At 47.6% G+C, this 13,297-nt stretch overlaps 1 protein-coding gene across 2 annotated transcripts in view; it reads right to left on the bottom strand.

Annotated features, from left to right (window-relative positions):
- The window catches only part of LOC123027615 (tropomodulin-2), a 45,471-nt gene that overhangs the window by 7,467 nt on the left and 24,707 nt on the right, over positions 1-13,297 (bottom strand). For both annotated transcript variants that reach the window (XM_044438588.1, XM_044438589.1), the window contains 6 exons: positions 10,549-10,671; positions 10,370-10,453; positions 6,679-6,809; positions 5,547-5,654; positions 3,011-3,154; positions 1,688-1,832 (listed from right to left, as the gene is read on the bottom strand). In XM_044438588.1, coding sequence (XP_044294523.1) covers positions 1,688-1,832; positions 3,011-3,154; positions 5,547-5,654; positions 6,679-6,809; positions 10,370-10,453; positions 10,549-10,671 — 735 coding nt within the window. The remainder of the gene's footprint in view (positions 1-1,687; positions 1,833-3,010; positions 3,155-5,546; positions 5,655-6,678; positions 6,810-10,369; positions 10,454-10,548; positions 10,672-13,297) is intronic.

The raw sequence follows: 13,297 nt of genomic DNA, 5'->3' as shown, positions 1-13,297 counted from the left end.
AAAATAACATTCATTTATTAAAATCTATTTCTACCTTGCCTTTCCAGGAAAAAAATATTCAGGTTGGTTTACAGTATCGCCAAACACTAAACATCCATCAAATACACCTGCTGAACCAATCAAAGAGGAAAGAGACAATTTAAAAAATTTGAAGGTGAATGCACCAAGGAAACTGCACGGTGGGTCACATAATTTTCACAAGAAACTAAGTTTAAAAAGGGCCTCAATGCAGAAACCTCTGGGCTAGCTTCTCCCTACAGCACTATTTAATATTATTTATGCAGAGGATTTCATTTTGGTTTTGTCCAGTGATGATAACCATCCTGCCATCAGAAAAGCCTGGTTTTAAAAAAAAACCTTTTAGCAACCTTTGCTTAGAATGCTAATTATGAAAAAACAAGGGCCAGAAGTAACATTAAAAAGCTGCCTTCCCTGGTCCATGGAAATCCAGGGGACTTTCCCAGCATTCCCTGGAGATGCTTGGAAGTGACTGTGAGGCCCATTCTCTGGGTCAATGAATTTAAGGGTCAGATTCACTGACCTGAGAGCAGTCAAAGCTCTCCCAGTGAAAGGCAGGGAGAAGAGGGTCCCTTGCCTGGAGAACGGTGGCGATCGACAAGGCTGCCTTGCCGAATGAACGGCTCCTCAAAGAGCTTCAGAGATTTTGAGCGGGACACTTAAAGCGCAGGGGAAACGCAGTTCTCCCTAAACTGAGGCGACTGTGGCAGCTCATTGTCGTGGTGTTTTTCCAAACCACGGAAGGGAAATACACTTAGCCCCATAGCCTATTTTTACTTACTCACATTATTTAACCAAGACAGAAAGTGTCAGAAAATCCAAACAAACCAGTCCAAACGACGGCTGAAATACCAGGAATGAGGCCGTCACTTCTTTGGCGGGATATTTTTGGACGATATTTTTGTTCTGCCGCAGGTTGTCCGACAAAGGCCAGGTGCTATAGCTTAGCTTGAAAGGGAGCTGTAATTGTGTGAGTCTGTGGCTAAACTCAGAAGGGGAGCTGCCAATTCACAATGTATATTTGAACCCACAACCTGATGCCATCCAAATATCGATATGATTGTCCCATATCCACCATTGAACGGAATCCCATTGGGTTTCAATTTTCATAAAAGCAAAAACTTCCCCAACACATTGGAGAGAGGAGTATCTATATTGTTTCCCAGCTGTTCTGGCCCATCTCCTTTCCATTCCCCTTGGGGAAGCAGCCCTGGAGTTTCTTGCTATCATTACTGATTCTACTAAGTATAAAGTATCATTTTGGTTTTGGGAGTGACCAGCCCAACAGAGGCAGGAAAGTTCAGCCTATCCTACCTCACAGGGTTGTTGCTGTGAGGATAAAATGAAGCTATGTAAACTGCCTTTTGTTCCTTGCAAGAGGAAAAGGGCAGGATATAAATGCAATGTAGTAGTAATAGCAGTACAAATAATGATAATGATAATGCAGAACACCATGTAATAACAATAACAACAGCAAGTGATGGCATTTCTGTTGTCTGAAATTTGGACGCAAGAGATGGGATTACCACCACTGCACAAAATTGTAACTCTGAGAAGCGCTTCTGCAGAATGAAGTTTGACACCTGTACCAGAAGCAGCAATTTACTTCTCAGTGAGTTTCATGGAAAAACGTGGCTTTGGGAAACACTTAAGGAAGCTGCAACCTTACCTAGGTCATTATTTTTTGTGATGGCTGCTGCTACCCTGGTTCTTGGGCCTTGCTTTGTAAACTGGTACCCAAATTTGAGAATCTGCGAGTTTTCCTCCAACATCTGAGCTATCTCCATCTCCACTGCGGTGCCAAGCTGTTGCCTCTGGACAAGGAAGCAAAACAAGGAGACCCGTTGACCCGCGAAGGAAGGAGAGCAGTGCTTGCTCTCCCGTCATTCCCAATTGGAACACAACTGCAGCAGCAGCACCAGCAGGCATGGGCTTTACGTGCAAAGGAAGCCCCTGCTCAAACTGGCTTGGCTAAAACTGGCTCTCAGCACGAGCTTTGATGCTACAAACCAGCTTTTTTCGGACTAACAGGCTAGGACTGATGAGCTGGATCAGTACCGTGGTGTGAGAGGAAAGAGGCTTTCACCCTGTACCCGAACCACATCCCGGATGGAATCCCTCCCCCTCTGCTGGGACTCTGAACATGCCACCAAAGGAATGTTTTCCCCTCCAGCCATTCTATATATCAGGCTTTTTTTCTTTTTCTTTTTTGCAAGGGAGGGGTCCTAATCCGAACCATCACAGGGACCAAGCTTTAAAACCCTCTTCCCACCAAAGCCCTGGATCGAATCCAACGTTCCCCTCCCAGTACTGTGCCAGCCATTTACAATAATCCATTGTGCAACACCAAATAGTCCTATCCAGGCCCTAAATTTAGATATGCAGGGAGAGAAAAAGCGAGGGGGGATGGGTGATAGTTAAATATGTGCAATTGGAATTCCATGTATTTCGGTTTTGTTGCCCATGCAAATACAAACTAGATGGAGGCCTTATTCCCGTGAGGAGGAGGAGGGCTTCAGTCCTACCCCAGCCCTCATTACATTCATCACCCTCTTTGTGGGGGAAAAAAATTGACAAAGTTTCTCCACACAAGCCAGAAATCTGTATCAGGCTCCCCTCTTCAGATGGCCCCACTCTGTGAGTGGAGGGCAATCGATGCCACAACTGAGAAGGAGGGGATCGGCAGGCTTTTCATCACGTGATTGCCGTATCAAAGTACGGGACGCTTAATTGGGGCTGGAACGTTGATCCAGCGCAGTTCAGAGCATGAAAAATAAATCCCAGCTTCAGAATGTTACATTTCCTCACCTAGTCCCAGTGAGAGCTATTAGGCTGTTGGGTTTTATTTCCCAAAGAAAATCAACCATTTCCAACCAGTCCAACTTCAGCCTCGACACCAGACCACAAAAGTATCCTTCCATCCAATTTTGACTCCTCCGTACTTTCAGGGTCTTGGCAATGCTGCATTCCAATTAACTGCCCCTTTCCTTACCTGATTGTCAATTTTGATCTCTGTCAATGTTTTATTCTCTTTCAGTGCATCAATCAAGGCAAGGATTCCTGTCCCAGTAATGAAATTGGATTCTATATTCAGACTTTTCAGGGTCTTGTTCACTTTTAACATATCTGCAAAAGCCTGCAGGGATGAGAGGAACTGTGAGAGCTGGGAACTCAGGAGAAGGAGGATTTCTACGTAGTCAGTACTGAGTATGGCCCCTTCAAAATATAGCCTCCTGCCATGGGATAAATAGCCAGGAATTCCCAAAGGTGGAGGAGAAGCCTGGGACAATTCCCCCCAGGCCGGTCATTCCATGAGGCAAGGTGAGGTAGATGCTCGGGCGGCGGATTCTGGGAGGTGGCCGCAAAGTGTCAGAGGACAGAGCTGCATGGCATGCCCTGTGTTCTCTAAGCAAACCTGCTACCTTCAGGCGTGGCGGAGAATGATGCTACAAAGTCCAAAGAAAGAACAGACTGTCAGTGGCTTTGGAGGGAGGTTCGGGTTGGGGTCTGAGGCTGGCCCTACACTTCCTGTTTGCAATATTGCAAAATGTAAGGATGCTCTTCTAATCAAATGGTCAGATTTATTTTGTTTTAACTCTACTTCTTCATCAGTTGTTCCCCTTTATAAGAGGGGTTTTTTTTAAAGAAAAGAACACATTGTAGTAGCAAAAGCGCAACATAAACAAAGTCTAGCATTCATTCATTAATTACACAGGACGTGTAATTCAAGATGGCTGCGAGCAATGCCCGGAAGGAGCTCAAAGGTGATATCCAAGAGAAGCTTGCTTAGAGAAAGGGCTCCCTTCGGGGTTGGCCTGTACCGAAGCCACCGTTTCAGACATTCTAAATGGAAGCATGGCAAGAAAAAATGACGGAAGATTGCTCCGGTATTTGCAATGTAGATTTCCTCCCGAGCTTCAGAGAAGTTTTCCAGTGGGAGTGGGCTCAGTTCCCATGCCTGCAATGGCCCTCATAGTGATCATACCTCCCCTGTGCTTATTTGCATTTACAAATGCATATCCCTGAGTTGCACGTACATTTCTCATCTCTTTGGCACGCCAAATAAAATCCACAGAACAAGACCTTATGCAAGTATCACCAACATGCTTGAGGAAACATCTCTAACGGGCCTCCTTGGGCAGAAAGGCCTCGCATTGCTTTCTACAAGATTAGGGCTCCGTTAGGTCTCTTCCCCTGAGCAGTTCTGCGGACACAACTGAGAAGGCTCTGCTGGTCTTGCGAATGCTCTCCCACATGCAGGGCCTTGCAGAAGCATTCGCCCCCTTTGCCAGTTCTTTTTGCTGACTTGTGTGCCTCCATGAAACTATCTTGTGCCTTTGCAACGTTGATTCTCTTACTTGCGCAAGGGGTAGCCAGGGCAGTTTAGTACCTTTCAGTTCCAGATTGCAGCAGAAGGAAATGCAAAAAAAGGCACGGAGGGGGGGCTTCTGCAAGGGACTGCAACGTGAGGGCTGCCCTCCTGACCCCACAGCTGGGGTGCTGAGCCCCCTTTGGTCTGAGGACTGGGGCATCCCAGGGTGAGCAGGGCCAAAGGCAAAGGAGGTAAAGACGAAAGACCCCAAACATCACCTGTTTTGACTCAAGCTCTTCCTGCCAGTTCCTGAGTCTTAGAAGAGGCATTTCCAGCTTCAGGGAGGGTGAGGAACCCCATCTGATCTTTGCGGAGAAGGGACGGTGACCATCTGGAGAAAGCAGACAGGGGGTCCGGGTGCAGCTCAAGCACCTGCGTTTCTGGACTCCTACCCCAGGAGTGGAACTGAGCAGGAGGGAAGCTGAGCAAATGCAAGCTCAGCCCATGTAACCAGTGGGGTATTTTCTCTGCAGGCAGTTTAAGAAACAGAGCATGATGGGATGGAGAGGAGAGAGGGATGCTGCACTGAGGATGCCCTTGGGCAATTCCGCATACGACTGCAGTTGACAAAGAAATGCACCTTAGGAATCAAAGGCCTTGGGAGCCTAACTGAGGGCCCTGGTGTGACTAGCATGCTGAATGAAGGCCTCGGCTTCTCTCACTCCCATTTGGGGGACTCAAGGTGCCTTTTTCCGCAGTAGGGCAAGCAGGAGCACAAAAGGCGAGGGATTCCTGTTGTAGAATTGCAGTGAGAGGGAGAGCTCTTCCCGATCCGTTTTTGCTCGGCCTGCGGCTGCTTAATGCAGGAATTCCTATCTCTGCCTTCACGCCCCCCAAAAAGAAATGTGATACTGCTGCATAGTAAGTGAATTCCAGGATAAAGACATCCCCCCCCGAGAGAAATCTCATAGACCAACTCTCAAAAACTGCCTTCCCAGCAGGACATTTGAGTCTCCCCTTCACTGGACAGAATTGATCAGGATTTCCAGCCTGCAAGTATTGTACTTGCCCGTCGGTCCGTCTGCCTGCCTCTCTTTCCCTCTACCAAATGCACAACTCCGTCTGCATATAGCCAGCAGTGTCAACGAAAGGTTAAAATACATCAATACAATTTGAAGGACTACAAGTTTTTCACAGTACAGTTTGCTCAACTTACCATTGCGACAGGGTCGTTGCTCCGTGTAGCTGCCAGGCTGAATTTTGTCACATGGGCATTTGTTTCCAAAGCCTTTGCAAATTCTTTCAGGGTTGGTATTGGGATATTCTATAATGTAGAGAAAATGCAAGCATCGCTAAAGTGGAATGGATAATGGGCTGGATCTAGATGTGGTCAGACTCAGTGCTGCCCTACTGAAATCACTGACGGTTAAGCTAGGCATGGCTTGTCCCATTGATTTCAATGGCCTAGTCTAGGCACAACCATGTCTGGATCCAACCCACTAGCTTTTAATCTCAATAAAGGAGCAATCCTGTGCATGTTTAGAAAGCAGACAAGTCCTGCAGCATCTGACACAGACTAAGCCAAACTAATAAAACTTCATGAAGAGTCCACTTAAACAGAATCGCCTGAACGGGGCAGGAAGAGCTAAAAGGGGTGGAGTGGGGAGCAAACAAATGCCAGGTAGCCACAATAGGACACACATAACAAGATGGCCACGCTTCCTCTTTTACGGTCCTCTGTGTGAAGGGCTGCCCAGTCCTGGTGCAGAAACCAGGCAGGGCCTTGAGGTTGCCCATCTGCACTTCGCGTCTAGGCAGCAGAGCATGCGAAGCACCGAGAGCAGCTGATACAGCGGCCTTCCCCACTCAGAAGGCATGCATTTAATTACTATTATAACCATTATTCAAAATGTCCACCTGCCCACATAAATTAGCATAGCACATTTTAAGCAAATGTATATCTTCTTTTTGATTATGCACATCTTCTTTTTTGGCATTTCACAAGCAAACTGGTATTTCCCTCACTCCATTTGTTAGGCCTGGCTCTGAAGACTTCTTCTCCCCTCCGAAAACTTGCGGCTTGTCACCTAAGTCAAGCCTTATTGCTGACCTAGGAAGTTTGGCCATGCCAAAAGATAGTGCGGTTAGGGAGTTTTTAAGCCTGGGATTCCTACGTGCAGATCTGCACAGATCTGCTGGATTCTGCACAGTCCAACAAGCTCTTAGTATCTCTTCCTCCATTCCTTCAAGGAAAGGCTCTAGAGAACAATTGCAGACCACCTGGAAGTGCTTCCCAAATCCCACTGGTGGAAAGGGACCATTCCAGTCCATAGCATCCAAAGGAATACCTTGATGTTATTCAAATTGACTTCCACAAGCGTAGGATCATTTGCTTTCATTCGTTGCAAGCTGGATTCAACATTTGTTGGGTTTGGTGGTTCCTCAAAAACGGGCTTGACCTTCTCACCTTTGACCACGTCTGGGGAAAAGCCAAACATGAGCCAGTGATGCTTTGGAAGACCACGCACTCGTAACAACCAAGTGCCATTTTAAAGAAGATCTCATCGGTGTCTGCCTCAAGAGATGGTCCGTAGTCACACAAGCAGCCAGTCACCACCCATCCATTAGTGGCTTGCCTCCCTCACTTCTACGGCTCCTAACCAAGTGACCTTTCCTCCCAGCTCCCATACTGCAGAAAGAGTCTTTCCTCCAGCTTTCTCTTCCTCTCACTTCTCTTGATGGTTTTCTCTAATACCTGGCTGCTTTCCCTGGCTGCCGACTCAGTGAAGCCATGGCTCAGAGGCAGAGCAGCGATCTTGCATGCAGGAGGCCCCGGGATCAATCCCCACCATGCCAGGCAGGGCTAGAAAAACTCCTGCTTGAAGCCAATGAGTTAGGAGATGGCGGCTTCCTAGAATCTCGTTTTGCCTTTTCAGGTCCGTGCACCCACTTTTCGTGGATGGACCACTGGCCTGCTCCAGCACGGCTGTTCCCACGTTCTCTTGTTCCTTGGCCTGTGCTTCAGCCAATGGCAGCAAGAGATGCTGCTGCCTTCCCATCCCCACCAGGGTTTCATCATGGTGACTACGGAATCCCAGCTCTGGCATATCTCCTCCTCCTCATGAAGGCATCCTCCTAGGAGGAGAGGGACGAGGCATGCCCTCTGGTTCTCCAGAACTAAGGAACAGACCTTCACTTCCAAGGAGGATCCACCTGCACCATCCATCTCTTATGTCAATGGTCCGGTCTCAGAATTCAATTTAGTGCTTGTGAAAGTGCCACATCTGCACATTCTATACAATAAAAGCATCAAAAATGTTCCCACCGCCAGCCCATTATTTGTTAACCCTTTGAGGGGCCTTCCTTGAGAGAGGGAGGGAGGGAGGGAAGCCGCAAGCAATTGCGAGAAGCTCTGATTGTTCCTAGAGGTGTATAAAATCATAGGTGTATCATAGTTTTTTGCACTTATTTGCAATTATTATTCTTCAGACTAGCAAGATGAAGAGCAGCCGCAGGCCATTCAGGAACTAGGAACTGGACAGGCAGAATTTCAGTAAGCAAAATTCTGACCTCCCAGGCAAATACAAGTCCCCTTATCAATCTGCCTGGTCACTGCGGTCATCAGAGGATGATCTGGCGGCTCTGCATGGACCTCTGCCCGACTGGAGTTGACCGGGAGCAGCGCCTTCAGAGTGGTGGTCCCATTTCTGTTGACCAACCTGCCTCCAGAAGTCATGCAGACGCCACCATTGTGTTGCTTTCAGCACCTCCTGAAAACATTCCTCTTTTGGGAAGCCTTCCCTGACTTATCAGCCACAGTTTTTAGGGATTATTCTGTTTTAATAGAGTATTAAATTCGTTTTCCCTTCTTTTTATTGGTGACTGTTGCAGAATCCATCTAGATGCGCAGCAGTAGATCCAGGTTGTAAATAAAGAAATACAGATTCTCAAAAGACTTTCCAGAGGGATAGCTCTGTTGGACTTCCAGCAGATGTGCCCAAGGGTCTCACAGCATCTCCAAGCAGAGATGCTGAACCCATCCAAGCCTATGGGTGGAATTTCAGAGAAGCTCTCATAGGCTGCATCAGAGAGGTGGGTAGGGCCAGAGGCACAAGGAGCCCATCAGATGCTGCTATTGGGATATTTTAGCCTTCAGCTCCTCCAGCCAGTGACTAGACCTTAGGAGAGGCATTTCTACCATTTCGAAGGGATGTAGGGGGTGGATGGGTGGGGTGAGAATCACACAAAACCCAACCAGTTGGGCAGGGGGAGAAACTGAATGTGTTTGTGATTTCAGGAATGGAATGTGGCCATCAAGGGACCTTCTGGGAGGTCAGATTCCTTAATTAATTCTGTGTTCTCTCTCAGTCGTGAGTTGTGGAGCCTGTGGGAGGACTGGGAGACTCAGAGACATGACGCCTTTTCGGGGATGGCTTTTTACAATGTCCCCTCCCCACTCAAAAAAAAAAAAAAGCATGGAGAAGTCTCCTGAGCTTTTCCATTCCCCTCTCCCTGTTTTTGTCCCCTTCCCTGGTCTTCCTATGTCTGATCATAGACAAAAGCAACAGTTCTTCTCTGTTGGGTTATTTGTCCCACTTCCAGTCCTGCCTTTCCTTCGGGTGACACAGGTTCCCCTCGCTGTGCCTCATCTTATCTCATAAGCGCAATGGGAGGTAGATTTGGCTCAGCAAACACTCGCCCACCCCGTGCACTTCGAAAGTGTGGGTGGACCCGAACTCCAGTCTCCCCTTCTCCAGCCAGCGCCCCACCAGCTCTTTCCTTCCATTCCCCTCTGCCTGTCATTGTCAGTCTTCCTTGGTTTTGATCATCTTGCTTAAGTTACAAAACACCGAGATGCGTTCTTTACCGCCCCCGGGCCTTCTAATTTAAAAAAACCCTATCCGCTAGGAGTGTTGCAGGGGGAGTATTGTTTTTGGAACAAGGTTTCCTCACCACGCAAATTCCTAGTTGCTAAATTCACGACTGGAGCCTAAAGCTCGCGATCCCTCCAAGCTGAAATGTGGGACTTGTGCAAAAAGAAAAGAGATCACGGGGCGGGGGGGATATGAACCAGCAGCATCAGCACTTGCTGGGTTGCAGCACACCGGCCTCTGGCTGGGAGGCCTGAAACAGGCAGCCTCCATTTGGATGGAAGAGGGATGGCAGACCTTCCTCCATCCTTCCTCTGCCTCCCAGGAGCATTTGAATTAAAAATGTGGGAAGACAACTGGAAATGCAGTTGATCTTGCACAGGCCCAGAACGCCTTCTCACACGGTCCTGTGGGTTGTTGTTGGTTTTGTTTTGCTAACACTCTTACATTTTAAAAGAATAGCTAACTGATTTGAAAACCTTATCTTATGTTTACGGTAACAGTATACATCATTGTTCATTATAACGTATTATGTATACAATACTGTATACAATACATGTATACAGTATGTGTCATTGTAATGCAGTATGCATCGCTGGGATGATTTCATTGCGTTTGTGCCCTGCCTTTCCCAAGGCAACTTCCATGATCCTCTTCTTCCTCTCCAATTTTATACTCGCAACATCCCTGCGAGGTTGGGTAGGCTGAGAGTCAGGGACTGCTCCCGTGTCACCTGGACTGGAACCCCTGTCCAACACTCTCCCACGCCACCACACTGACACCCAAACCCTAAGCTGCACAGCCGATCGAGAAGTGGCTTGCATAATCCTCCTTCCCATGTTATCTTCCCAACAACCCTGCAAGGTAGGTTAGGCTGAGAGTCCGGCCCCAGTCACCCAGGGCACTTAATGGCTGAGTTGGAACTAGAACCAGATCTCATGAGACCCCGTCCAGCACTTTAACCACCATACTACACCGGCTTTCACAGATTTAATTTCGATTATATGCTGTATTTTTGTGCATCTCTTAGAAATATATTTATGTAAGCAATTCATAAATACCATAAAATAAACACATCAAGAAAGCTCCACTTCCGCCACCACACAGTTCAGTTGCCCTGTTGTGTTGCTCAAATCTGTGCGACCCTCAATCAAGTGCGTCTACTTACTTCTCACAGTTTCTTTGCCATCTTTACCAGTAGTTCCCTCATCAAACTTTGGGTTGTTGACCAAATTGTGCACTCCAAGGACAGCTATAAGCACAGAATAAATGAATAAATATCTCAGCAACAGAGATGAGATGATGCAAACCGTGAAACAGACGTGAAAAACAAAGACAGCAACAAACCTGCTAGATCGTACAGCTCGGTATCCGAGGCACTGGCCAGCGCGTCCTCTAATTCAGGTTCGAGAGTCACCTTCTCCTCAATGTGAGTTTCTGTTGGTCTTTCTTTAGGGACAAACACTTTTCCTTAATTTTAAAAAAAGCAAGTAAAACTGATTGAATTTGGTGGTAGCAATGCCACAACCACAATGACAGCAGAAGAATTCATCATTTCAGCTAGGGATGTATAAGAAATTCACTTCCTTTCATTCTTTTTACCTGCATTCCACCAATTTCCAACTTCCAGACTGAACACAGACTCAAACATGGTCTGTGGTTGAAGCTGCCTCACTTCCAAATTCGCAATATGATTCACCGACAATGCCAACGTGTTTTCCAGCAAGAATACATTTGAAAAATACGCATGAAAAAGGCAGCCTTTTGAAAAGGCTCACAAAGCTGGGAGAAGATGGTATACATTTGGAAAAAATACGCATGCTTTTATGTAGAAACAAAATCTGATTCAGGCTTAAGTACGGGTGGAATCTGAGACAGCGTTTGGCTGATTCACACGTTATTTTAGCACATGGAGCCCATTCTGAGAGGAAGTATTAGAATGAGTGTCGAACGATCTGATGGAGGTCAACATTTACAGGTGAATGAATCCTTGCAATTCCTGGCCGATTTTGTCCATGTTCGAACACAGCTGGACCTCGTCTCCACTTTTCAGGCCTGTGGCCATAAACGCTAACAATGGCTCTGAGGTGGCAAACATCATTCGCTGGTGTATCTCTTGAGCTTTCAGACATTCACAGAATTGTCAACACTCACGTGAGAAAAAGATGCTCACCAAATGTCAGGATCTGCTCTAATGTACATAAATTATCCAGAGCCACACTATAAAACTCAAGTTTACAAATGCAGCCTTTATGAGGTGGTAGCCATTGCGACACCCTGAGAATTTTGTTTGGCTCTAGCACAGTTTAACCTTAAAGGTGAGTCTCTGGACTGCCTACACCTGCCCTGGCTGTTTTTGCAGGCTCCACTGCCATGGCCAAATAGCTGCCACCAAATAAATAGATAAATAAATAGAACGGGCCTTTGGGCTTGAAAACAAGTCACGCGCACCCTGTGAACAGAATCACACTCGCAGAAGCCTCTGAGGATCATACTTTTGCTTCCAAGCAAGGCCTTTCGTTGCTGCTGCATCCCAGAATGTTGGCAGCAAAACCTCAAAGGCTTGCGCCTTGTTTTATAACCTTTTTGATGTTTCTGACAAAGGTATTGATGTTCTGTAGTTGCAGTGACCCTGTGGCTCTCCAAAGGATATTGGACTTCAACTCCTCTGAGCCCCAGCTCATGCGAACACTTGTCAGAAGGAGGGAAGTCACTGTCCGATAATACCTGTATGGCCAAAGAGTACCTGCCCCTTGCCTGCTACAAATTCAAGCGCTTAACATCCTCTTAAAACACCTTTAACAGTCATTCGTTTTTCTCCAAGGCCAGGCATGATAACATCTGGGCTTTACTGCATCTTGGCCTGACTTCCCCACCAACATGATCCCCAGAGTCCCGATGACAACAGAGCTGAGGCAACCTTCAAAGCTATTAAATCCTGTTTTTACGAGTCAGATTTTAAAGGCATGGCTTTCCAAGCATCTGGCACTGGGCCAAAAGCATCCCTCTGTAGGAAAATTCCACTATGCAGAAGCTTGTAAAAAGCCAGCCACACGCAGCTTCTCAAGCGGCGTTCCCACACAGCCTCTTGCCAGCTGAGCACCATACTCTGGCAGAGCCTCACCTCGGCAGAACAACCTGCACGTGTTTTCTGCGGGGATTCAGCTAACACGAGCTTAATGCCGAACCAGAGCGCGAGCTTAAAGGAAACTGAGAGGCACGGGGGGGGGGGGGGCATGACGAAAGGGATGTCTCACCAGCCACTTGTCTTGATGGGCTGGGATTGATCCTTGCGACCATGTGGGCCCAAGGCAACAGCCTGCAACAGCAACCCGCCTGAAGCGTGGCCTAGTAATCGCCTTGCTTTGAGCATGCCTCTGCCACACACGCAGGGTGCTTCCCTCGCTGGGCGTCGCGAGAAATGGCAGGGGCTTATCCTCACCTGAAGTTTGCAATGTCATCCAGACCAAAAATAATGCCTTGAGGAAGAGCAGGTGGAGGAAGTGCTCCCTTGGACCAGTGGAAGAACCATCAAGGTTATCCGTGGCCACTGGACCCTCATGGTTACCTCCAGCATTGGGGGCAGCATGCCTCTGAAGGCCACAGGCTGGGGGTGTGAGCAGGAGGGGCACTGCAGCCTTGGGGAGCTTTCACAGGCAGCTGGTGGGCCCTCTGGTCCGATCCAGCAGGACGCTTCTTCTGTTCTCATATTCTCTTCCTGCCACAGTCTGGGACTACAAGACCCAGAATCCCTGGTGGGAAACTGGGAATCTCCCTGTAATATCCAATCAAGCAATCATGGCAGATGCTCTGAAAGGACTTTTTAAGCATTAGATGTAAAGACTTGAAAAGGTCCAGGCACTTTTCGGGGTATACAGGACTGAAATGGCCATCCCTATTTTCATAGCCATTGTTTCATTAATATTTCCAACACCTTTGGGAGGTAGGCTGTACAACAGGCGGGAGGGATGCTGAAATGGAAGGACAGGAGCTTGTCTAAGTCCACCCAATGATGCCATGACCATGCACCAGTTATCCTACGCTTAACCGCTCTGCCGGGCCAGCTCAGTTTACACAGGGGTTACAACTCCCAGCA

This window comes from Varanus komodoensis, unplaced genomic scaffold (assembly GCF_004798865.1).
Source record: "Varanus komodoensis strain SLA01 unplaced genomic scaffold, ASM479886v1 scaffold33, whole genome shotgun sequence".
Lineage (NCBI taxonomy): Eukaryota > Metazoa > Chordata > Lepidosauria > Squamata > Varanidae > Varanus > Varanus komodoensis.
This window is presented reverse-complemented; position numbering and strand designations above follow the sequence as displayed.